Consider the following 24,008-nt stretch of genomic DNA (forward strand, 5'->3'; position numbering starts at 1 on the left):
TCCCACATTTTGGAATACTTTTGATAAAGTATCTTTGTTTATGTGATTGGAAAGAGTGCAATTCTGGATTTGGGTGCACTGCTCACGAACCACTCGGTTTATGATGGCATATAATCATTGTGAAAAGGTACTTTATCTTCAGCTGTTGGGTTTTTCAGGAGGAAAAAACCAAACCAAATAATGATATTGAGCTACCTACCTAAATAATAACTGATATCATTGAATTTTTCCATGTGAATTTTGAAACCTGCTACAGGAACTTTGTCATTTTGCCGGCACATAAATAGCCAGTGAAGAGACCACAGCCCTACACTGAAGGCACCATGCAGGTCCTTCTCCTCCTCCTCGCAGCTGCAGGGCTTTGCTGGGGCCAGTACAACCCCAACACTCTCCCTAAGAGAACCTCGATTGTGCATCTCTTTGAATGGCGCTGGCAGGATATTGCTCAGGAGTGTGAACGCTACTTAGCTCCTAATGGATTTGGAGGAGTTCAGGTGAGTGATAGGAAAGTGGCATTGTAATATTTGATTAAAAAGTTGTTAATAAGTAATAATTTGATGAATAATGTCTGTGTTGGAGACAGTCATCTCTAAGTAACTGTGCTGCTGAGGAGGGAGGGTAGGAAGTAGTAAGTGCTTTTAGAAGCAATCCTAACTCTGTGGGACCCTGTAGGGATGAATGATGGTGTATGTCTAGCAGATCAGTTACAAAGGGGCATGCTGAAAGGCTTTCCCCTGAAAGCTAAGTAGAAGGTAAAGCTCTTCACCTTGTTCTAAAGGAAGTATGGAAGCAGTGAGGTTTGGTTTCCTAAGGCTGTCACTGCTACAGCCAAAAATAATTCCTGTGGCTTCAGTCCTTCCATGCACATGTCCTGGAAAGCAGGCCCATGCTGGCCCCAGGCAACTCACAGGAACAAACCAAACTGCCTTTCTTGCCAGTGTACAAAACAGACATCTCACAGACCTGAACTTCTGCTGTGGGACAGAGACTGGGTTGGGTACCAACCTTCCTCTGAGGGCAGAGGTCCTGAGCGCAGATTTTGCCTGTAAAATGTTGAAGTAAAACCATTTGATTTCTTATCAAAGTACATAATTTCATCTGCAGGTTTCACCTCCAAACGAAAATATTATCATTACTAACCCGAACAGACCCTGGTGGGAAAGATACCAGCCCATTAGCTACAAGATCTGCTCTCGATCAGGAAATGAAGAGGAATTCAGAGACATGGTGAAGAGATGCAACGATGTTGGAGTAAGTGCCTTGAAAATCTGTCTGATACAGCAAGAAATGCTGTATCAGCTGAGAGAAGGTGCTGCTCAAAGGAGGTGTAAACTGAGAAGAAACTGAAAGGGAAAATAATCAAGTTGACAGTGATGAGGTAAAGCCCTGGCTATCACTTCACGTTTGCTACAGAACATACTGAAATGCACATATTGCTTTTCCAGGTTCGTATCTATGTGGATGCTGTCGTCAACCATATGTGTGGGGCTGCAGGTGGCTCAGGCACACATTCTACCTGTGGAAGCCATTTTAATGCTGGAAACAGAGATTTTCCAGCTGTCCCATACTCTGGCTGGGATTTCAATGATGGCAAATGTCACACTGGAAGTGGAGAAATTGAAAATTATGGTGATATCTATCAGGTAACTGAAATTATGGTGATATCTATCAGGTAACTTCCCCTGGAAAAAATTTTCAAATTTTTTTTTTGACATGTTCTGCTAACTCTACAGTAAAATCAAATGGTGTAGTGCCTCACAAAACCTGTGCTTAGTCACTTGACAGGTGAATGAGGTAGTGACCATAGGTACGTGTGGCCCAAAATATTCTAAATACTGAGGAATCAAGAACCTATCTGCAGATGTTTGCTCCTGAAGTGAGCCCAGCTCAGCCTGTGAGCTCATTTTTATAGCTTATAAACTCAGCTGAGCACGATAAGGAGCCCCCTTGGAAAATTGACAGCAGTGCAAGGTGGTGCTGTAGTTACACAACTTACTGGTTTTTGTAGTTAGAATATGTAGCAGTTAGAATAGTTAGAATATGTAGCAGTTCTTTCTCAAGCTCCCCCTTCAGCCACTTTGCAACAATACATTATAATGTTTCTGCACTTGCTCTGCTTCATGTAGGGCTTGTCCTTCATGGGTTCAGGCGGCTTCTGCTGTGGTAATCCCTATAATACATATCACAAATCCTGGATTACAAAAAGTTAAAGGTATCTCCATTACAATATCCACTCCCAGTGCCTTTGGACTAGACCATCATGTTTAATGTTGCAATGAACTCCTCCCCTCACCCCTGCTCTGGCTGGGACTTACCCAGACACTGCAGTCCCTCAGGGCTGTACCTGCCCCAAGTGCAGCCATTTCTGTGAGCCACAGGCTTTTCAAGGGGATGTGGCTGCTGCACGGATTTATCCACAGTCACAGGGACTCTGAGGGGCTGCTGTTCCAGCACAGCCCTGCCCATGGGCCTCAGTGCCCCCAGAACCAGATCTGCCCCAGCACAGCCTCACCCACAGCCACTGTCCCCTCAGAAAGCAAACCTCCCCAACCTGGCCTTGCTCCTGGCTGCAGTCCCTGCAGGCTGTTCCTGCTCTGCTCTGCGTTGTCCATGGCCACATCCTTTGAGGTGCTCCAGCAGGGCCCCATGAACAGCTGCTGGTGCTTCAAGCTGTACCTGCTGCAGCACTGAGCTGCCCTTGGGCCCCGACGCCTTTGGGGCACCCCTGCTGTGGCACTGACACAGCCATGGTCACAGGCACTTCCAGATGTACCTGCTCTGCTGTGACACTGACACAGCCATGGTCACAGGCACTTCCAGATGTACCTGCTGTGCTGTGGCACTGACACGGCCACGGCCACAGGCACTTCCAGATGTACCTGCTGTGCTGTGGACTTTCCCATGGCCACAGGCACTCTCAGACGTACCTGTCCCACCATGGCCTCATGCACAGGTCACAGTCCCTGTGGCTGGAGTCCGCTCTGGAGCTCCAGTGTGTCCAGTGCAGCAGCACAGGAGCAGCAGCGCTGCCCTGGCCAGGCGCCAGCCCAGGCCATCGCCAGCGCCGGGGATGGAATGTCCCATGGTGAGGAGATCAGCAGCACAGGCTGCAGCTGCAGCCAAAGCACAAAGCAGCCGCTCGTGAGCCCCAGATTCCAATGCACAGTGAGGCCAGTGAACCCCATGGCAAGCACAGGAGCCTGTCAATTATTAGCCAAACAGCAATAACAGCTGCAAATTCCATCTAGCACATTAATCATAGCTGTTTTTTAATTTGAACCCTTTGAGTCCCACGTTGGGCACCAAAGAGGACTTGTGGTTTAACTCAGCTGGCAGCTAAACACCACTCAGCTTTCTACTTTCAGTGGGATGGGGCAGAGAACTGGAAGAGTAAAACTGAGAAAACTCATGGATAGAGATAAAGACAGTTTAATGGGTAAAGAGAAAGCCACACAGATAAGCAAAGTGAAGCAAGAATTTATTCACCACTTCCCATTGGAAGGCAGGTGCCCAGGACAATAGGGCTTTATCATGTGCAACAGTGACTTGTGAAGACAAAAGCCTTTACTCTGGATATCATTCCATCCTTTCTTCGCAATTGAATACAACCTCGTTTACCACATCGCCACCTCCACCCTTCCTTTGGTGTAATACACAGATATCTTTATCGTTTTCTTTTCTATTGCACAGGTCCGGGACTGCCGTTTGAGCAGCCTTCTAGATCTGGCCCTGGAGAAGGACTATGTGCGCTCAAAGGTTGCGGAGTACTTGAACCATCTCATTGACATTGGGGTAGCAGGATTCCGAATTGATGCTGCCAAGCACATGTGGCCTGGGGACATGAGAGCATTTCTGGACAAGCTGCATGATCTTAACACTCAATGGTTTTCTGCAGGAACTAAACCTTTCATTTACCAGGAGGTAATCTCCACATTTTCTCCTTTATATTTGTCTTTTGTATTTATTTGCCTCCTTGTTCAGAGGAGCAACAATACCTCTTCATCCAGCTTACCCGAGAAGGAACTCACAATTTACTTAGCAGCCCTGCAGACATAGGTAGTTTTGATTCTTAAAAATGCCTCCACAACAGATTGTCAATCAACTTTACCTTCCCTTTTATCAGTCATGTTTTTACATGTGTCCCTCATGTCTTATACTGGCTTTGGGTTGCTGTACACACCACAAATACATAATTGCTTTCTTTTCAATGTAAAGCAAGTGCTCGTGTTAGGTTCTGTACATTGCATAGTTGGTATTTGTGAGACAAGAAGGGATGCAGGTTTTCTTTCCTGTACCAGGTAATTGACTTGGGTGGAGAGCCCATCAAAGGCAGCGACTACTTTGGAAATGGCCGAGTGACAGAATTCAAATATGGTGCCAAACTGGGGACAGTGATCCGCAAATGGAACGGAGAAAAGATGGCCTACTTAAAGTAAGGATGAAGGTGCTGCAACTTATCCAGGATTCACTGGATACACCAATTGACAGGGTAGCTTCAAGTCTGCATTTTTGTTTAGGAACTGGGGAGAAGGCTGGGGCTTTGTGCCTTCTGACAGAGCCCTGGTGTTTGTGGATAATCACGACAACCAGAGAGGACACGGGGCTGGTGGAGCTTCTATTCTAACCTTCTGGGATGCCAGGTAAGGGATTGCTCTTGTCTGGGTGATGCTTCTTGCTTTTGCTTGTTTGTCTGTGTGTTCCTGGCAGGTTCCTCCTTCCATGTCTCATTCCTTGTTTGTCCACCAAACAGGCTCTATAAAATGGCAGTTGGTTTCATGCTCGCCCATCCATATGGGCAAACACGTGTGATGTCAAGTTTTCGCTGGCCAAGATATTTTGAGAATGGAAAGGTGAGCTGGTTATGTTGAAGATCCATCCATGGGGATTTTAAGGGTGAGAGCAGGGCCAGGGAAGTATATCCAGTGCATTTCAGGTTGTTGAATGACTTCCCTGTCCCAGGCTGGATGTAGCTAGTGAAACTTTGGTGCTCCCTCTAGCTCTGTTCACCAGAGGGGCTCTCTGCATTTTCAGTCAGAAGACATAAACCTGTCTTTTTCCTGACAGGACATCAATGACTGGGTTGGGCCCCCAAGTAACGCAGATGGCTCCACAAAGCCCGTTACAATCAATGCAGACACGACCTGTGGCAACGACTGGGTTTGTGAACATCGCTGGCGTCAGATCAGGTAGGGCACTGGGGAGAAAAAAGAGGTCAAAGCAGTTGCTTTTGCTTCCTGCTGCATGTGGCTTTAGAGGAGTTGCAGGTGCGGTGGCAGACATGGCTTGTGTTTTCAGGAACATGGTTATCTTCCGTAACGTGGTGGATGGTGAGCCTTTCTCCAACTGGTGGGACAATGGCAGCAATCAAGTGGCTTTTGGCCGTGGTAATAAAGGCTTCATCATCTTCAATAATGATGACTGGTAAGTCAATGGCAGACACAGTGTCCCCAGAGAGAACACTAGCATCCCCCATCAGCAATCCAACATGAGTTATTTGAGTGCATGCTGGCTCCAGAGAGCTTAAATGGGAGTGTAGGAGGGGTAGGATCAGAAAGCTCATGCTCTGTAATGCCCTTCAAATAGGGGAGTAAGATCTTGTTCAGAAATCTTACACACCATTTGAAATACCTGTTTTAAAAACAATGCATAAATTGTGTTTATTTTCTCACAGGAATATGAACGTCTATGTGCAAACTGGACTGCCTGCTGGTACCTACTGTGATGTTATTTCTGGACAAAAGGAGAACAACAAATGTACTGGAAAGCAGGTGTATGTTTCTGGTGATGGAATGGCTAATTTCCAGATTAATACGGATGCTGAAGATCCATTTATTGCAATTCATGTGGATGCCAAGCTGTAATTTGGGAGAAATAGCCTCCTCTGCTTGGTCTGTGTATTACTGTTTCCCCCATATGTTATTCCTTGCTTTTTAAGCATGAGTGACTTTCTATTGAAAAATAAATGGCATTCAAATTGAAGAGTAATGTTTTTTCCCTTAATGAAGTAGATGTAACTTTATCCCCTCATAACTAGTGGCCATGCAGTGGCAGGTTTTAAGGCAATGCAGCACTCCAGTCCCCATGTAGCAAAAACACTGGAGAGAAAAAAAAAAGAAGAAAAGAATCCAAGCCAGCTAAAATGGCTAAGCTAAAGTGCAGTGTTTCCAGGGCTGGTTCATGCACACTCACTTGTATCCCAGAGCAGCCACCTTGTGGGCTGTCAGCTATGAGCAGTGGCTACATACAGAGTTTATCCCTTCCTTATGACAAATCAAGCCTGGGGGCTGGGTCACTGAGGGAAGCTGGGCTGTGCCAATCAGTCATTCCAGCCTGTGGCATCAGTGAAAGCAGCAGGTTAGCTGCTTCACAGTCAGCTTGTGCCTGGACAAACCTCAGCTCTTGCATGGTTTGCCCCAGTGGTTTGAGGCAAGTGAACGCTCCCTGTGCGGGTGCTGAAGGTGCCTGAGAACACAGCGTGTATCCAGGCACTGCTTCCACCTTGTGCCACTGGCTGAGGCATGGCACAGGAAGTGTGGCCAAAGGCTCCTGCACCGAGACACGGATGAAGAATGCCTGTCCTGGGCAAAACAGCGCCAGCTCCACCTTGGGGGCAGCTGGCACTGGCTCTTCTGGAACGGGATACTTCCAGCAGCTTCTCACAGAAGCCAGCCCTATAACCCTCTGGCTACCAAAACCCCGCCACACAAACCACTGGGGCTGTGCAATAGGATGAAGGGCAGCTCGCCCATGCCTGGAGCCTCGGTACCATGGACGCCATTCTAGCAGGAACAGCCAGGATCCTGCCAGCCTCACCGGGGCCCTTCTGCTGCCCTCTTTCTAAAGCACTTTCTTACACCACACTGTTGAGATGAATATGAAGAAGTTACTCAACTGGCATCACGAAAATCAAATTTTACCCACTAGTGTTGTCATTTGTACCTCAAAGCTGCTCTGGTGGTTTTCATTTTTACCTCAGTAATCAAACCATTTTGGCCTGAGGCTTCCAAAAGTCTTAACAAAAAACCACCTTGCTAGGGTTGTGTAGCTCACAAGAAATTACGCAAGAAAAATATCCTTTGGGAACTGAGTCTGAATAACATCTAACACTGCCTATAACACCAATATTTTTGATCTACAGAGTTGTTATTGCAGCAATGACCTGGTAATATAGGATGCTGGTCTGCAGGCCAGTAAATACTGTATTGCCATTATTAATAAAGAGCCATAGGCTTTCAAACCTCAGGACTGAGGGATGTCAGATTTGTTTTGCTTGAACTCACATAGGCTTGTCTGGAGCTCTGTCTTAACTTGTTTAGATGTAGCATCTATTTTCCTTATGAGGTGGCTATGCCAAATTTCATTTACGTTAACCTCTGCACTGAAAACCAGATTTGATCTAAGCTGTAGTAACAAGTAGTCATTCTGTGGAGAAGGAAATATTTATCACTAATGCAGAAATACAGGCCTAGCATGACAGCAGAGGCCCTGGCGTCAATGATGTGTATGGAGACTCACGTGCATGCAAACATACAAGAGGAGCCTGGAGGAAGAAGAAACTGGAGCGCTACACAGAATTTGGAACCCACATTTTGATTCTATTCAGGAAAAGTAAAAGCACACTCCACTTGGAGAACCACTCAAACAGCCCTGGCTGCATAATCTACAGCTCTGCAAGTCACTGCGTGTATAGTTACAGATCAGACTGTCGTTCTTACCAACTCCATACATTTTAACTGGAATTTGAATTTTTGTCTTCATGAAGTTACACACATTTACAAAAATATAGTCACATTCAAATGGATAAAAAAAGGAGAAAAAACCCCAAAACACTAGAAGGCTAATTAAGGCGTGGAAAAGCTTGTCTACGCAGGCTGTGGAATCTTCACCCTTAGGGCCTTTTGACACTAGGCTGGAGAAAGTCCTCAGTGATGTGGTTGGATTTCAGTATTGACCTTGCTTGAGTAGGAACTGGACTTGACTTTAACTGGACTCGAGGTTGCTGCAAAAGGATCTCCCTCCTTTCCCACCTGAATAAGTCTGTAGTTCTGACTCACACTGGTACTGCTAAACCACTGGCATTCAATCTCTCTATAAGCAAATAACTTCTAAGCCATGCATTTCAACACAAAAACATGATGCATTGGTTTTGAGGAACTCTGTTGCTCAAAAATCTACAAATTTTGCTGTAGACATGATAGTGAAAGTAATTTTTTTTTTTTACTTTCTGTGTCTTAGGAAAAACACATACACATTTTTTATCAGCTTGACTTGCATATTGCTATGTTAAACCTCTGCTCTAGAGGTGTTCAGCTTCAACAGCCTGGTCTTACAGGGTAAAGAGACTTTTAAAGAGTTTGTTGTTTTTGTTTTTTTCTGAGGGGGATTTTGTGCCAGGAGGAACAGGTGGGCTGCAGACATATTAGTTATTTCAAGTGAAACAGTTCTTGTCAATTGTTCAGTGTAACTAAAGAGTACATAGTTTCCTCAGCATTCTCTAAGCAGAACTGGGAACAGTGTTCCTTAGTTCTGAGGAGAAAACATATTTGAAGTTATTTCATTATTTTACCATCTGTTAAATGATGTGAAGATTAATAATTGGAATGTACTAGAACACTACAAGGGAAACAGGAAGGTTTGCTTTGCCTACAAAGTTTCACAGATCTGCTGCATAAAAAGTTCTCTGAAGTCATTACCCAGGAGTGAATTACAAGTCAGGCCAATTTAAACAGGATGCAGCAGCACAGCCACCACAGGCTTGCATTTACAATTGTTACCTTCCCATCTGCTACAATTGCATGTTGGCCAGCATACCCCAGAAAATCTTCTGGACTTTATACAAACCACAAGCCACACACAGAACTGGCTAGGCTGGCTAGTGCTACTTTTAAGGTTTCAAGAGCCTGAGGAAAAAACCCAGTACTGCTGGTGTTATCAAGAGAGAAAATACACTGCTCTATTTGCACACTGTGTCAATTATTCCACCTGCTTCCCACTTCACAGATATTTCCTAGCTTATACTTATGGCAGCAACAAAAATGCAGTAACAGATCCCGTAAGAAGTTGCTCCTACATTTCCACTTTTCTCATTGATCCCTTTAGAAGCTCCTTTTTTTACTCAACTCCTTCTTAAACTTGTTTGGATGAATCTGGATTGTCATCTGATCAACCTAACGAGACTGCTGTGCCCATCCACAATGGCCAGGTCTTTGCCCAAACTGTCAGCGCTCAGGCACCAAACATGCACGGCCAAGACCCTGCAGGTGCCCTGTGTGCAATGACTGCTCAGGAAAACTGAAGGGACCTTGAGGACTTTATGGACTGAAGGCCTTGCTTTTTCTATGGAGAGGTGTGGGAACATCCCAGCACAGTGCCAGAGCCTGGGTGTCCCAGTGTGCTCCAGCTGCTCAGAGCCACCGCAAGTGCTCCAGGCCTGGCACTGTGCCTCTGTGGGGCACACAGCCTGTGGCGACAGTGACACAGGCAGGCACAGCTTTTGCTAGCCAGCCAACAGCTAATTCAGTACGGTGAGACCTCAGATTTCATCGGTAAAGATCGTGGATTTCACTCTTTTAGGATCACAGCCTGTATCCTCCAGAACAATGCAGGCTTGGGGGCTGCCTGTATGGCTGCGGTGATAGGTGGCAGCAATCTGTCCACCCTCAGCGCTCACGCCCATTATACCCTCACAAACTGTAATTATGGCGGCATTTCCCGTGGCCAGGCACAGCCGCTGCCCCGAGGAAGCAGGTTCAGAGCTAGGCCAGCCACGCCTCAGTACCTCCCTGCTCACGGGAGGGAGACAGGAACAAGTCTCTGAAACTAGAGGCTGAGGAGAGGGCATTTTGAGAGCAACACTCCTTAGGCTTTGGTGGGAGGACAAGCGTTAAAGGGTGCGCAGAGCAGCACGCCAGGCGGACACCCCCAGGCGGGCTCTGCGCGAAGGGGCCGCCCCGCCTTAGCGCGCGCTTCCCGCCTCCTCCGCCGCGGGCGCCAGTCTCGCGAGAGCCGAGCGCGCGATGTGCGCCGCCGGTTCCGCAGGCCGAGCCGGGCCCCGCGCGGCGATGGCGGCGCCGGGCGCTGAGGAGCTGCGGGCGGGCGGCCCGGGACCCGCGGGCGGCCCGGGGCTGGGCCCCGGCCCCGTCCCGCCGCACCCCGGCGTCCCGCCGCACCCCGGCGTCTCGCGGCGGCGCGGGCGGACGCTGCTGGTGCGGCACCTGCCCGCCGAGCTGACGGCGGCGGAGAAGGAGGATCTGCTGCAGCACTTCGGGGCCGTGTCTGTGCGCGTCCTGTCCGACCACGGGCGGCTGGTGAGCGCCGGGGCCGGGGCGGGCCGCGGGCAGCGCCGAGCCTGGAGCCTGGCAGGCGCGGGGGTCCCGCTCCCGGGGAGCCCCGCGGGGCGGGGCGGTCGGGACAGCGGGCGGCTCCGGGTTGCCGTCCCGCCGCAAGCCCCCTGCCCGCGGCCTTGGCCTCCTGCTGCTGCCGGCCAGGCCGGGCTGGAGCCGTGCCGCAGGGCCTCTTGGCGCGGGCAGGGATGCGGTTTCACAGGTCTCTTGAAATCTCTGGTTTGCTTTCTTCTTCCTCCAGATTACGAAAACATGGATGTATTTGTTTTGTGATAAGTACTCTTCATAAAGAGCCTTATATAGATGATGTCTGCATATTTTATCAGGGTCATGCTTCATAGGATGTCAGAGATACTGACTTTGCTACAATGATTTTGAGTACGGAATCATGTAGTGGCAAGATGGGGTATTAGAGTTTGTTGAAATAAATTTAACTTGGAAAGGTGTATTCTGTGAGGATTTGATTTAATTTGGAAAATTAGGGAGGAAAGTTAGAAACCACTGAAACGTTCAGAGCATAATAGTTACAACTTTCATAGCAGGAAGAGCGTTACTGTTTGTAAGAGTTCCTTTGATGAAAATGTTTTGTGGGGGCTCAAATTAATTTACTGGTTTGGAAGAGGATTAAACCTCTTTATATGTGTGTACTTTTTTTGCCGTTTACAATGGTTTTTGCTTGCTAAAAAAAACTTACTTGTCCTTTATTTGTCAAACTTCTCAGCTCATGTCTTAATTTTGACTGCAGGAGGTATTTTTTCAAAAATCATAAGAAAAATGGTTTCATATTTGCCCTGAATGGGGATTGGATCTGGAAGCTTTCAAATATGTAAACTTGAACAAACAAGTGCTTGTAGCTCAATGTTTTATGTGCAATCTCTTAGTGTTTTTGATTCAAATGCATTATAACTTTTTGTTTGTTTTCCAGAAACATACTGCTTTTGCCACCTTTCCCAGTGAAAATGCAGCTGCAAAGGTTTGTATTGAGTTTGTTAGTAAATATTTTAGCAAAGCACTGAATTGCCAGTGCTCTAATGTTTTTTACACATCATCTGGTAGGTATTGCTAGGAAAAGAACAAAGCAGCACAGTGTAGTATGAGAGTTCTGTTTCAGGAGTTGCTTGCAGGACTTGATAAAATCCTTGAACACTTCTGTGTTTCCTAGAGTCCCAAGAAAGGTGGATTAAAAGGGGTTTGTGGAAGTTATCTGATCCAGCCTGGCAAAGTTAGAGAAGCTGAGACTGATCAGGACACTGTTTAGGATGTGTGTGCATTTATATACAAACTATAAACCAAACAGAATTTCCTTGTCTCCTGTGTAATTGTGTGTTTGCCATAAAAGTCAGCCCTAGTGATTCTCACAATCCAAGTCTGCCTTGAATGCCCAACTTTGATAAGAAAACTGCTGTATTAATAGGAGATATGTATGCCAAAAAGGTTATACTAATAATGCTTTTTAAATACTAATCTGCTTCAAAAGCCTGTGTCAGAACTTCCCCCTTGTACCTTGGGTTTGGAGTTTTTTGTGCATTGCTTATATGTTTTTTTAGGCCACACTTTAAAGGACTAAAAAAGTTAAAGGCTGTGTGAGGTGAGCAGTGGTGAATTAGGTGCTTGTGCCAGTTGTTAGCAGCCTGCTGGGCTCTGGACTTGCAGAATGCTGGATCTTCCTAGCGCCACTGTTAAAGTCTTGGTTTTTAAAATTCCTAGCTGTTACTGACAGAGTTTAGCATGTTTGTACTTCAGGAGCAAAAGGTTACTTGAAATTCCAGCAATTTAGTAGGCTGTGTGAAAAGTCTGATTGTTAAGGCTGCTGCTGTGTTCAGGTGAGCAGCCTGTGCAGTGGTTCTGGCTGTGCAGCCTGGTCCCTTTCCTTCCTGCCAGCAGGACATGCTGCTAAAAGCAGAGCTGGGAGGCACAAACAGTGCAGAACTGTCATGTCCACAGCAGCACAGGCTTAGCTTCAAGCAGTTGGGACTGCATCCTATGGCCAGTGTACTCAAAGGAAAAACAGTTATGCTTTAAAACAATTCTCATGCTTGTCCTCTTCCCTTTCTCTTCTCCTCTGTAATTACTTGAAGGCTTTATCCAGACTGCATCAGCTGAAACTTTTGGGTCACACGTTAGTTGTTGAATTTGCAAAGGAGCAAGAGAGTGCACAGGTACTTAGCCAGCCTTCTGTCTCAGACAAGTGCAAAAGGTATGTGCAGAGTAATTTCCTTGTTATGTTTGTGGTCAAAGAAAGGGGATTCTAGAGTCATGACACTTAGGTAGTACTTGTCACTCAAAGGATAAATTGTAACCACCTGGAAGTCATAACAAACAGGTTCAGATTTGCAGGACAGTGACTGCATTCCTCCCAACTGAACTGTGTCATTTGCACCTGTGGAATGTGCAAATAAGTGATAAAAGCTATGTGATAATGCTTAATTAAAAATACTGTAGTAGAGTTTTTAGTTATTTATTCCACTTTCTGAATATGAACAAATCAATAATTTAATACCTTTGAATTTATGGTCTCTGAAGAGAATGCATGATAAATAATTTCAATTCTTTTCTTTTGAGTTGATTTAAGTCAGGAGTGTTTGAATATAGGGAGCCTTACTTAAATCTGCATAAGTATTTATTTTAAAAGACTGTCACTACTGTAATTATCCTCATGTATTAATTATGAAGAATTGGTAACAGCTGTAGTAATGCGAGTAGTAAAAGATGTTAAAAATATCTGTGCTAAGTTATTTTTTATATTTATTAATAGATTACAGATATTTTATATATTACATTAGGCATACCTAATTTTTTACCTGTTTTAATTAAGACTAAATTAATTTTCTTCCAAAATTAATTTTCAGTTTAGAAGAACCAGTGAAAGAAGAAGAGAAGATAGAACCAAACTGTGTTAAAATAGAGACTGGAATTGCACCCAGCCATGGGTTAGTGTTGGGTTTATTTATCTTATTATTTTATTCTGTTACAGATTATTTTGAAATGCGTTATGCACTGTTGAACAAGATGCTCAAAACAATAACTCCTACGCTACTGTTCCTCAGGCATGCAGGAGTTGTCATAAAGATGGAGTTTCAGTTCCTCAAGTTTAGAATCCTCACATCTGCATAGTGACTGGTGCTTTGAGCCTGTGGATTGCAGGACAGCCTTCTAGCACTACGCATTGCTTTCTTGGGGGTTGGAGGGCTGAGGTTCTCCCAGTGTTAACAGCAGAATGTCACTGACTTCTTTTTCCTGATCTTTCTTCCTTCCCCCCCTCCCCATTTTCATTTTAGCATACAGGAAGTAGTGAATTTTTGAAGCTAATGCTGAGTTTCTGATATTTGTATGGGCTGTTATGCTGTGCTTTTGGTTTTGGACATGTTGATTGTTTCTGTTTGCTTTAGGCTCCTGCATGGCTCGATACTTTCAGTATGCCCTATTCCAGTATATCTGTCATGCGCTGGGGACTACTCCATGATGTTAAAGACATTCTAAGTGGCCCAAAACTGTTCTAGGGGAAATAATTTCAGTGTTACTTCAGATGTAATCAATAGTTAAGCCTCTATAAATCATTAATTGTTATGGGTTATTAAGTGGCAGTAATGTTAAGATGTCTTGTTTTCAATCTTTTTTTTCCTCAGCCTCACCTTTCCCATCAATTCTTGCCTCAAATATTTGTATCCACCACCTTCAAGTGCAATTCTAGCAAATATAGCAAATGCCTTGGCAAGTGTGCCCAAATTTTATGTCCAGGTAAGTAAAAAACAGGGAAAAAAGTATAAAATTAAAGACAATTAATGTTTCCTCTTTTAATTATCCACAGTAGTAATTATTTTTGTCATCATAAATACTAAATTGGATTTTCTGTGATACTGTTAACCAATCTTAGTTTTTCACTGTGCTGAGGTAATGAGATTTTATTAACCTGAGGTAGATTACTTAATTGACACTGGAGACTTAACTGGATATGCTCTTCCTAATTAGATGTGACTTGAGTACCTGGAATTTCATTCTGGGAAGATGCTGTATGTTTTTTATTAGCCTTGTTAGGGTGTTGCTTATATTGACTATTAGCGTTGGATCTCCAGTGCAAGTTTTACATAGTTCATTAACATTAAAACTGTGCTGATTTGCACCTGCCAGGAGTGATTGGCTGTTTTACCTAGCAAGGAACTGTTACCACTTACTGATTCAAAGAAAACCTACTTATTTTGACTCATTTCAGGTACTCCATCTGATGAATAAAATGAATCTTCCTCCACCTTTTGGACCAGTTACTGCTCGTCCTCCCATGGTAAGATTTTAAATATGTTTTCAGTACTGTAGGATTAGTTCACAATTTAAAATGTTAGCAGCATAGAAGGAGATCTAAATTTCTAGAGGATTGCAAATCCTGCTGCATTTCACTGGGAACATGTTGGTCTTCTAAAGCAATTCTTTGGACTTTACTTAGAACAAAGAAATACCCATCTATGGTAGCAGCACTGGAATGTTTCAAACTGTTGCTTCACTGTTGAAACTGAGATGGCTTTAGAGCCCAAGCCTTCACCCATATGCTTGGACTGTATTCTTCTCATGAAAGTCCTTGAAGCTGAGTGCAAAGTGAAAATCCAAGGCCATGGTTGCTGTATTTTTTTTTCTCATCTCATCCTCAAAGAATTAAACCATTCACTGTTATGCTTCAGAAAGCAGATTTGCTTGTGGAAAGTTTTTCATTAGTATTGTAGTTCACCAAAATGGTATCTAGATCCCTATAAGCATACTTGGAGGAAATACTTGTTAAATTAGCATTAATTGCTTTGACTGTTGTTGTTAAGAAAACAAGACACGTTTAGGTTTTGTCCTTCAAAAAGTTTAATTTTTTCAACTTTTTCCCCATAATTAGTATGAGGAGTACTTACCAGTTCCTGTGCCACCTCCACCAATCCCACCTCTGCCTCCTGAAGAGCCTCCTTTGCCTGAAGAGGAAGAAGGACTGTCTAGTGGGGATGAATCAGAATATGAAAGTGATAATGATGAGGAAAAGGAGAGGTATGCATTTTACCTCTCCTTTTGCAATGTTTTGAGCTTGCTGAAAGGGGTGGTTTTACTTTTCCAGCTTCTAGTTCAGCAAGTGGTAATGTTTGCAGTATATAGATGTGTATATCATCTTGTAGAGAGTGTGTAGAAATCTTTCCAGATGCTTAGAGAAACTCCAGAGTGCAGAAGGACAGTGCAGGTTTAAATGCAGTAAGAAAAAGAAAGTGGAGTATTGGTGTTTCATTTGTTCCCGTGTCCAAAAAAAAACCCAACTAAGCAAAAACTCAGCTCGAAGACTGCAGATGTAAGGAAGCAGAAATTAGATTATTTTCTGAAGTCTTCATTGTTCCACATCTTTCTAAATTGACTTCTCAGCCTGAATCATATGTGCACACCAACTTCCAGAACATTCTTTGTACATCAGCAGGTATTGCTAGGGGTGATAATATTTGTGCTGAGGATTCTCTTGCAGTTTTGGGACTGAATTACATCAGAGCTGTATTTTTTTTAATCTTTAAGCTAACTCTAAATTAAAAAGCAGCTTTTTCCTTTGCTGTCTAAACTGAGAAGTAAATCAGAAAGTCCCTATGTTGTATTTGGAAAAAGGTAATTGTTGAGTATTATAGAATCAGGTTCAGCTTGGACCATCACAGCTTCTCTCACAGTTTCAGTGTCCCAGTAAGGAGCATGCTTGGTGAAGGAAGGGCATCAGTGACATGTTAGGATTTTAGTCAGTCCCTGAGTGCTCTGTGTATGATTTGCTGTGTGTTACAGCCTCAGTTTTAAGGTAGTTAGAATTTTTCAGAATATAATTGTTAAACTATGTCAAGGGCTTTAAGGAAAGGGGAAGGGTTTTTAAAATTATTATTTTCAAATAAACTGATAACCTCTTTGTTTTATTTTTGTTTGGTTTTATTTTTATTTTTTGTTTAAAATAGGATGACCAAGTTGATGGAATTAGCAACCCTTCAGCCTAAAAGACCAATAAACACAAAGAAGCGTGGTGTTAGAAAAAAACAAAGAATTAAAGACATGTTGAATGTTCCTGTGTGTACTTCCCACAGGTTTGTGATTTTTGCACTTATCCTATTGGTTTTAATGCCCTAAAAATCCATAATTTTCTTCTAGTTTGAACTAAAGTCTGCTCAACAACCTGAAAGTGTGCCTGATTCAAGCTCTGTTTCTCTTCCTGTCAAACTAATAGAAATTCTTTTTCCTAAAAAGATAACTAGCTTCACATCACAGCTGTGACCGAAGCAATTTGGATTTATTGTTTGGGCTGCTTCTTAAAACAAAAAATTGAAAGTATGACACTGAAAGAATAGAAACTGGCTTGCTTTAAAATGAGTTTGGGTCTTAGAACTGCAGTTCTATGCCACAGTAGACAGCAGTGCAGTATTTTTATGTTGTGATGAATGATTGTGAATGCATTTTTACTAATGGCTGCCTGCTTCCTCCAAGTGATTTGCTACATTTTTAAAAAATGTCGTATATTTTATATACTAGGTGAGAGCAGCAGCAAGGCTAGGTTTTTTTCATGCTGAAGTTACTGATGAAGGTTTTAATAAATGCCTGTGTGTATTGTACTGTGGTACATGATGGTTGGTTTTGCTCCCACTGCCAGACATACCTTCTGTATCTGCAGTGTTGTAATCACCTGAAACTCTGTTGGGTGAAATGTGTGAAATGGAGAACGTGTGTTTGTGGTAAACAACAGCATAAAATCTAACTGAGAGAAATCTTGTGTTTGACCATGCATTCATCAGTGTCTGAGCCTTTAATTAACGTGTTGTTGTTTTAAACAGTAACTCGCACCCTACACTGACACCTTCAGATGTCTTTGAGCAGCCGCAGCACGTAGGTCATAAAAAAATAGAGTTTCATATTAGTACTGAGATCCCAGCTGTTCTTCAGATAAACCCAGAAAAAGGAGAAAAAAATGGTAAGAGTTTGTACTTCAGATGTTTTTAACGTTCCAGTCTTGTGGCTTCAGTATATTATGGGTGCTGAAATTTACACCAGGAAATTATTTTCCCTTACTGTATTGGAGCTTTCAACACCAAGTTGCATCATATTTGTATTTGCTGTTTTTCCCATGTTACAAGCTCTGGAAAGGATCCAGAGGATTTTAAAGGCCAGTCTCCTATGTGCTCCATGGTTTATGGTGAATTGCACTGTCTTTTAAATGTTCTGTATTTTATAGTGTAAATGAATATATCAGGCTAGTTTCAGATTTTCCTTTTCCAGCTCTTAGAGAGCAGCATCCAAGTGATTGCCAGCCCTTTTCTCTGGTGCACTGATTATCTGCCATAAAAATGCTGGGCACTGATAACAATATGGTGTGATGGCTTTTTAGAGGGTTATGGTAAATCTGTGGTTCTTGGTACTTTACAGTAATACCCAGTTTCTTTAGGTGAAAATAGTGAAATGGATATAGGATTGAACAGCAAGGCAAGTTTTATGTTAACTCACATGTGTGCCATGGCCTGTATTTGTACTACATGGGGTTTTATGGGACTGTAAAGTGCAGGTGCTTTTGTCAAACCAGGGATTAAGACTCATTTTTAAGGGTGTATTCAAATTGCCTTACAAAGTCTGCTCTATTTTAATGTTGCTGGAAGGAGTGTGGTTTTCTTGCTGGCTCTTGATCTTGGTGTGAATAAAGGTACAAACCACTTACATAATTTGTTGAAATTTCAGACCTTTATGCAACCACGGAAGAAATCAATAATACAGGCTTTGGAAGGATTTTCCCAGCTCCTAGCTCAAATGATAAAATGGAAACTGAAGAGGAGGATGATGAAATACCATCAGAATTTATTTCTAGAAAGGATCTAGAAAAAAACAGACTTTGTAGAGAAGGTATAACTGTGAAAATAGATTATCTAGTTACAGCTTTTTTTATTTGTTGCAACAAATAGCTTAAATAAGTGTTTATTTTCTTAATTGAGCATATAGTGAATTATTTTATACTGAGCAAGTGTGCAAAGTAAATGAACTGAAGCATGGTTTATTTTTTTTGTCTTCAAGAAATGGAAAAATATTCTGTTTTCAAAAACTATGAGCCAGGTGATCCAAATTGCAGGATATATGTGAAGAATTTAGCTAAACAAGTTCAAGAAAAGGTAAGTAAACAAGCAAATTAAAAATCTATCAAAAGGGCTTTTTCTTAGCATTCATCTTACACCTACACTTTAATTTCAGGATCTTAAGTTCATTTTTGGAAGATATGTTGACTTCCAGTCAGAGGTGGAACGCAATATGTGAGTTCATTTCATACTTGGTTAGAATTAAGCCTTTTATATTGACATCTGTGACACTTCTGGGATTTTAAAAATAGCCATATTCACAATTTCTGTGTTTCTGCATAAACAAAAATGTGTTAGACCTAAAAAATCTTCATTTATGAAGATTAAGAAATTGAATTGATTTATGATGAGTGGTTGAAGGCCCTATTATTCTGCCTTTATATTTTCATTCCCACATTTGCTTTTCTTGGCTGTGTGACACACAATGAACTGTGTAGGTGATTGTGTGTATCTGATCATTTTGTATATGTCCTATTTAGTAGTACTTCTCATCAATTTGCCATCCTGCAGTTTAATGTTACCTTTTAGTAAATGGTTTCCCCAAGCAAAATGGTCTCCAAGGACGTCACACCTCCTTGTAGGCTTTGCTTCTGTTTTTGCAATTTCTCCCACCTGAAGCATTAGAATTGTGCATTTGTACTGTGAAATCTGCAAGTTTTGTTAAACATGAGTAACTTCCAGTTCTCCACTGTGCCCCTAGGTTTGATATCCGTTTGATGAAAGAAGGCCGGATGAAGGGACAGGCTTTCATTGGACTTCCCAATGAGAAAGCAGCTGCTAAAGCACTAAAAGAAGCAAATGGCTATGTCTTATTTGAAAAACCCATGGTGGTTGTATCCTTTTCTTCAAGAATTTACATTACATTCTTTGTCATCTCTGCCAATCTCTGCCAAGTTTTGTTGTCACAGTGTTCTGCAAAATAAAAAATGCCTTAAGAAAACCAGTCAGCATAACACAGTGCACTGTTTGTGGTAGCTGAAAAAACCACAGAGGCAACTCTTCTGCAATAGGAAAGTAAAAGTGATTTAAGAACAGAATTCGCTGGTCTTACATCTTTGATCCTGCAAAGACAATACAGAAGATAATTTAGCTTGCATGACCACTGTATTTAAATTAAATTCAAGGTTTATGACTTGGTTAGGTGTGTGTTTACAGAATCACTGTCATAAGAAATGTTCCTGTAAGAGTAAGTGGTTCTAGATGGGTTTTTCAGCTGGAACTGTCTCCTTTTGATTGCATAGCACTGGTTGTTTTTTTTTGTGTGAAAGTCCTTTCTTATTTTTCACTTAAAACATTTCATAGTTTATTTTAGTTTCTTTATAGTCACATTAACCCCAACATCTGCTGGTTTTACTGTTTTTCCTCTCGAATACTGACACATCAAAGTTAAGAATTAACATGCTGGGTTATCTTGTTTGCATCTAACCCATTCCCAGTTAGTCCTCCTTATGGGCTCTAATAACTCCTGCACTGTGTTTCAGTGAGGTCCTAATCTTTGACTAATAGACGCTGTTACAATACTTTATACTGTAGTGGAATTGATTCACAGATAAAGGTCACTTTCTAGACTAATTTGCAGGAGTAATCCTTTTTGTCTTTCTTAATTGACTTCTACTTACCAGACACTTGTAGTCCTTAACAGAATCTCAGCAATTTGCTCGTTCAGCTAGACCAAAACAGGATGCCAATGAAGGGAAAAGAAAAAAGTAAAACCCTGCACAAGGTATGGACTCTGCCTGAAAGTAAAAACAAAGGATTGGGCTGGGAGTTTTTGTTAGTGTTTGTTTGGTTTTATTTACTCTCTCTTTAACAGCTTTTTTAGGAATATTGATGATGGAGAGGAAATGTTCCATACAAATTTATTTTCTTAAATGTGTGTTTATATCAGAAAAACAGAGTGCAAGGTATATAGTTGGTGTAAGTTTAAAACTTCCCTTTTTCCTGTGTTAAAAAACTCAGAGACCGATATTTTCCTAATCCTGATATCGTAGAGCACTTGTCAGTTTCTCTAATCCTTAATCTGCAAAGATAAGGAGAATAATTTTGTGGAATTGGATCACTTATCTTTTAGTAATCCCCCAGGGTTTTGCTATTGAAAAATGTTGCCTCCTAACTCCTTCCTTTGCATCCCTGCCGTTGTAAAGTGATCCTGAAGAACTGGTTACAGCGATAAACTTCTGCTGGCTGTAAAGAATCTTTGCTAACTTCAGAAAATGAGTTCTTAGTGCTGTTGCAATAACCTTTAAACTTGTCTGAATTAGTGAAGGATATTCTTTTGGAAAGGAAAGTGCTGCTTAATGTTGCATTGATCAAGGCTTCCTTTGTTGTGGAATGTGTAGGTCCTGATTTTTGGCATTATTTAAATATAATGAGAAAGCACCTTCTAGCAGAAAGTTGCTATTTAACTTTTATTTCTTATCATGTGGCTTTACTTCACCGCTCCCTACTCTAAGTATTTCATTTATGTAAGTCAAGCAAAATCAGCTCTAATTTACCTGAGTGGTTTCAGGGCCTGCAAACATTTGCGTAGTGAACTTGAAGATGGCCATGTGAAGTAACTGGTGCAAGAATAAAAAGCATTTATTTCTCAATCTGCACCCTCTGATACATGAGTTAGCTCCAATTTAAAGGGCACTGACCTTAATTTCTGGTTACAGTTGAGATCATTCTGGTTATGCCTTCACTTAAAACAAAATTAACTGAAGTCTTAGCCCCAGTGCTTATGAAACATTCCTTAACTCATGGTGTGTTTTTAATCTGGAACTGGATCCTTGTTACTCTGAAGCAAACCTGAATTTGAAATAAAGGATGCGAACATTTGTTTTTGATTTTTACAAATTGGCTGTAAAGCACACGGTGTGGTTATTGTGCTGGTAGTATTTCTATTTTTAACAGCTACTCTAATTGTAGGTTCTTCATTCCATCCATTGTCTAAGGATTTTTAAAATCAAATTTAGGCTTGTTTCTCTCTCTTTGGTCTTACTTCCTATTTTGTGTTATTGTTTGTAGTTTGCAAAATCTGTATTTTGTCAAATTAAAGATCCCTTTTTTATAGGCCTTCTGTACTGGTCATTGAAAAGAGCCTTGGCTAAAGTGTTCTATTAGGATCAAGTATTTATGAGACTACTTCAGTCTTGTTTGTCACTCCTTTCTTGTTAGAAAAAACCTATCTGTATTATCTAGTGTCTAATATGATTACTTAAGTTTCTTATATTAAAAAAATTGAAGCATTTTAGCTGTTGGAGAACCTGATAGATGAAGTCTAAGCACTTTTATTCTTTTAGGAATTTCCTTTATTTTTCAACTCATTTTATACATTAATTCAGAATTCATTAAACATGCTAAATACTTGAATTGCATAAAGAAAATAACAAAGTGCTTATTTGTTATTATTTTGATGATCAACTCAGAAGCTTTGTCTAGAGTGAGCAAACCATACTGAGGCAGGATTTAATTGTGCACCTGAAAGTCTTCCATGAGTTGCCATCTTACAAGTGTCCCTGGTGTTCTGTCCATGGGCAGAACTTCTCACTTACCTTGACTGTTTATATGTTGTAATCATAACAATGTGCCATGGAGTTACACAGGTTTCTAAGGATCCATGAGGTTTAATTAAAACTGTTTGTTGCATTTCTCAAGTAATGGTTCAGCTGACCCCTATTTCTGCATGACTGTTTTTCTGTTCCTGCTGGAATATTCTGATGGATGCTGATTTATGAAGTAAAATTCCATGATAAAAACTTGAGTCTCCTTGAGTCTAGGGTTGTTTATCTGTTGTTGGGTGGGTTTTGTCAGCTTTTTTTGTTTTGTTTTGGGTTTTTTAGTTTGTTTTTTTTCTACAAAGGCTTTATTTTTTTTTTTTTTGACAAAACAATACATACAGTTTATAAAATACGGCAGAACTCCTTGCTGGCTGAAATGTCTTTTTATTGATGGATTGGCAAAAAGTTCACCTAAAGTGACTTTTTCTTGTAGCTAAAATACAAATGTTTGGGAGTAGAGTTATGTGGAAGAAACTGATGTTGAGAAGTCTCCAGCTTCTTCATAAGAAGGAAGTGGTTTGAAAGCTGGCATTAAAGGGAAACATGATTGGGTTTTGGACCTGATGGAAATAAAGTGAATCTGTAAAATGGCAAAGACTTGAAGGAGATGGAAGAATCTGCTGGTGTCCTAATAGTTCAAGTTATCAAAAAATGTATTTTCTTTTGAATATGAAGTTTAGTGTTGATGGATTCATCAGCCCTCATTAAATCTCATAAAGGGTTAGAATTGTTTTTTATCAAAGAGGCATATTTGCTTTTTTTTGGTAGGTAGCATAAAGTTATGTGTGTGCAATACTGAGAATCAAGTAAAATTAAACCACATTCTGCTGTTCTTCTTTAGAAACATTCCTGCGTAAATACTGCAATAATACTGTCATGCAGAGTGTATCCTTTCTTGTTGTATCCTTTTTTGTGCAATGTTTCCTGTAGCACTCAACTGCATCTTAAGTTTTCATAATAGAGTAGGTGTGGGGAGGAGTCAACATGTTTTAAGCTTGAGCTAATCTAGTAATTTTAAAAAGCAAATTTTTTTGGGGGGGAAAGAAACCAATGAGTTGTCTGTGTTGTGTGAATAGGCACAATGAAGGTTCTTAGTCTTAAAAAGTGGCCTTCACCTTCTTCCTCAGATACCCTAGTAATTTGTGGTCCTGTTCCTTAGGGAAACAGTTCTAGCTCATACCAGCTGATCTGTGTGAAGCTGTGCTGAGCTCACACTGATCAAATCACCTTGTTTTACTTTAAAAACATATTAATATAATAATATGTTGGCTAAAATACATTGCAGAGCAGTTTTAATTTTAAGGGGTTGACCAGTATTTTAGATAATTTGATGATTACTGTTGTCCTGGTACATGAGAAACAATTTGGAGTTGATTTAGTTAATACATTCCTTACTTTGTCTTTTTTTGAATAAAGAAGAAAATTAACAATAAAGTTAATAATACTTGCAATTAAGTATTTGGAGCTGGACTAATAATCAACTATTAATCACTGCTACCTTTTGGTTGGTTGTTTGGAATTTTTTACATTGCTCTCTGCACTGAGGTAGTGTTGTTGCTAGTGACCTACATGTTTCCTGTGGGTTTCATACTACATTACTGTTTAACATTCAGTAATACAAAATTAATACAGTCTGCATTTATTAAGATATATTTTTCACAGACATTAAACACTTTTTAAAACACTAAGCATCTTTCAATTTAGTTGTCAAAAGTCAGTATAACACTGCTATTTTTTGGTAGTTCTTACTTTTAACATGCCTTTGTGATGTTCCAGGTCCCTTTTGTGTTCCTTCTCTTTCAAGTATTGTCGAGCTGGGGAAGAAGCAGTGTGATCATCAGGACTCTTGAACTGTGCGTAGTTGCATTTCTAAAGTATTTAAGGCAGACAATAAATTTTCCCATCTTAAGGATTCCACATATCTTTAAATATCACAAGACTTACTACATCATAAATGTATGTTAAATTGCTTGTGAAATCTAATAAATTATTTCCCTTCTCTTCATTTTGCTGCCTTCTCTTTGTTTCTT

At 41.3% G+C, this 24,008-nt stretch overlaps 2 protein-coding genes across 4 annotated transcripts; both read left to right on the forward strand.

Moving 5' to 3' along the window:
• Nucleotides 1-297: 297 nt before the first annotated feature.
• Nucleotides 298-5,979, forward strand: LOC119703890 (pancreatic alpha-amylase). Its single transcript, XM_038144356.1, has 10 exons — nucleotides 298-494; nucleotides 1,105-1,251; nucleotides 1,446-1,643; nucleotides 3,691-3,921; nucleotides 4,299-4,432; nucleotides 4,518-4,640; nucleotides 4,751-4,850; nucleotides 5,065-5,186; nucleotides 5,296-5,421; nucleotides 5,672-5,979. The coding sequence occupies exons 1-10, from the start codon at nucleotides 324-326 to the stop codon at nucleotides 5,859-5,861; spliced, it is 1,542 nt and encodes a 513-aa protein (XP_038000284.1). The 5' UTR covers nucleotides 298-323; the 3' UTR covers nucleotides 5,862-5,979.
• Nucleotides 5,980-9,993: 4,014 nt separating this feature from the next.
• Nucleotides 9,994-23,983, forward strand: RNPC3 (RNA binding region (RNP1, RRM) containing 3). 3 transcript variants are annotated; one of them, XM_038144353.1, is made up of 15 exons: nucleotides 9,994-10,307; nucleotides 11,269-11,316; nucleotides 12,422-12,540; nucleotides 13,193-13,273; nucleotides 13,970-14,081; nucleotides 14,554-14,622; nucleotides 15,214-15,359; nucleotides 16,286-16,411; nucleotides 17,153-17,289; nucleotides 18,048-18,209; nucleotides 18,378-18,472; nucleotides 18,552-18,610; nucleotides 19,137-19,269; nucleotides 20,087-20,159; nucleotides 22,820-23,983. In XM_038144353.1, exons 1-14 carry the CDS (start codon nucleotides 10,017-10,019, stop codon nucleotides 20,144-20,146), a joined length of 1,638 nt encoding a protein of 545 aa, XP_038000281.1. In that variant the 5' UTR covers nucleotides 9,994-10,016; the 3' UTR covers nucleotides 20,147-20,159; nucleotides 22,820-23,983. The 3 variants fall into 3 exon arrangements, with proteins under 3 accessions (XP_038000281.1, XP_038000282.1, XP_038000280.1); XM_038144354.1 differs by having other exon boundaries at nucleotides 23,755-23,889; XM_038144352.1 differs by having other exon boundaries at nucleotides 20,087-23,983.
• Nucleotides 23,984-24,008: the final 25 nt, after the last annotated feature.

This window comes from Motacilla alba, chromosome 8, assembly GCF_015832195.1.
Source record: "Motacilla alba alba isolate MOTALB_02 chromosome 8, Motacilla_alba_V1.0_pri, whole genome shotgun sequence".
Classification (NCBI taxonomy): Eukaryota; Metazoa; Chordata; class Aves; order Passeriformes; family Motacillidae; genus Motacilla; species Motacilla alba.

Excerpts from the sequence above, each read along its gene's own strand:
- LOC119703890 (XM_038144356.1), top strand. The coding sequence starts at position 324 with ATGCAGGTCCTTCTCCTCCTCCTCGCAGCTGCAGGGCTTTGCTGGGGC. Across the intron at positions 1,644-3,690 it reads ATTATGGTGATATCTATCAG|GTCCGGGACTGCCGTTTGAG; the intron begins GTAACTGAAATT and ends TCTATTGCACAG. Across the intron at positions 3,922-4,298 it reads AACCTTTCATTTACCAGGAG|GTAATTGACTTGGGTGGAGA; the intron begins GTAATCTCCACA and ends TTCCTGTACCAG.
- RNPC3 (XM_038144352.1), top strand. The coding sequence starts at position 10,017 with ATGTGCGCCGCCGGTTCCGCAGGCCGAGCCGGGCCCCGCGCGGCGATG. Across the intron at positions 10,308-11,268 it reads TGTCCGACCACGGGCGGCTG|AAACATACTGCTTTTGCCAC; the intron begins GTGAGCGCCGGG and ends TTTGTTTTCCAG. Across the intron at positions 18,473-18,551 it reads CTAAACAAGTTCAAGAAAAG|GATCTTAAGTTCATTTTTGG; the intron begins GTAAGTAAACAA and ends CTTTAATTTCAG.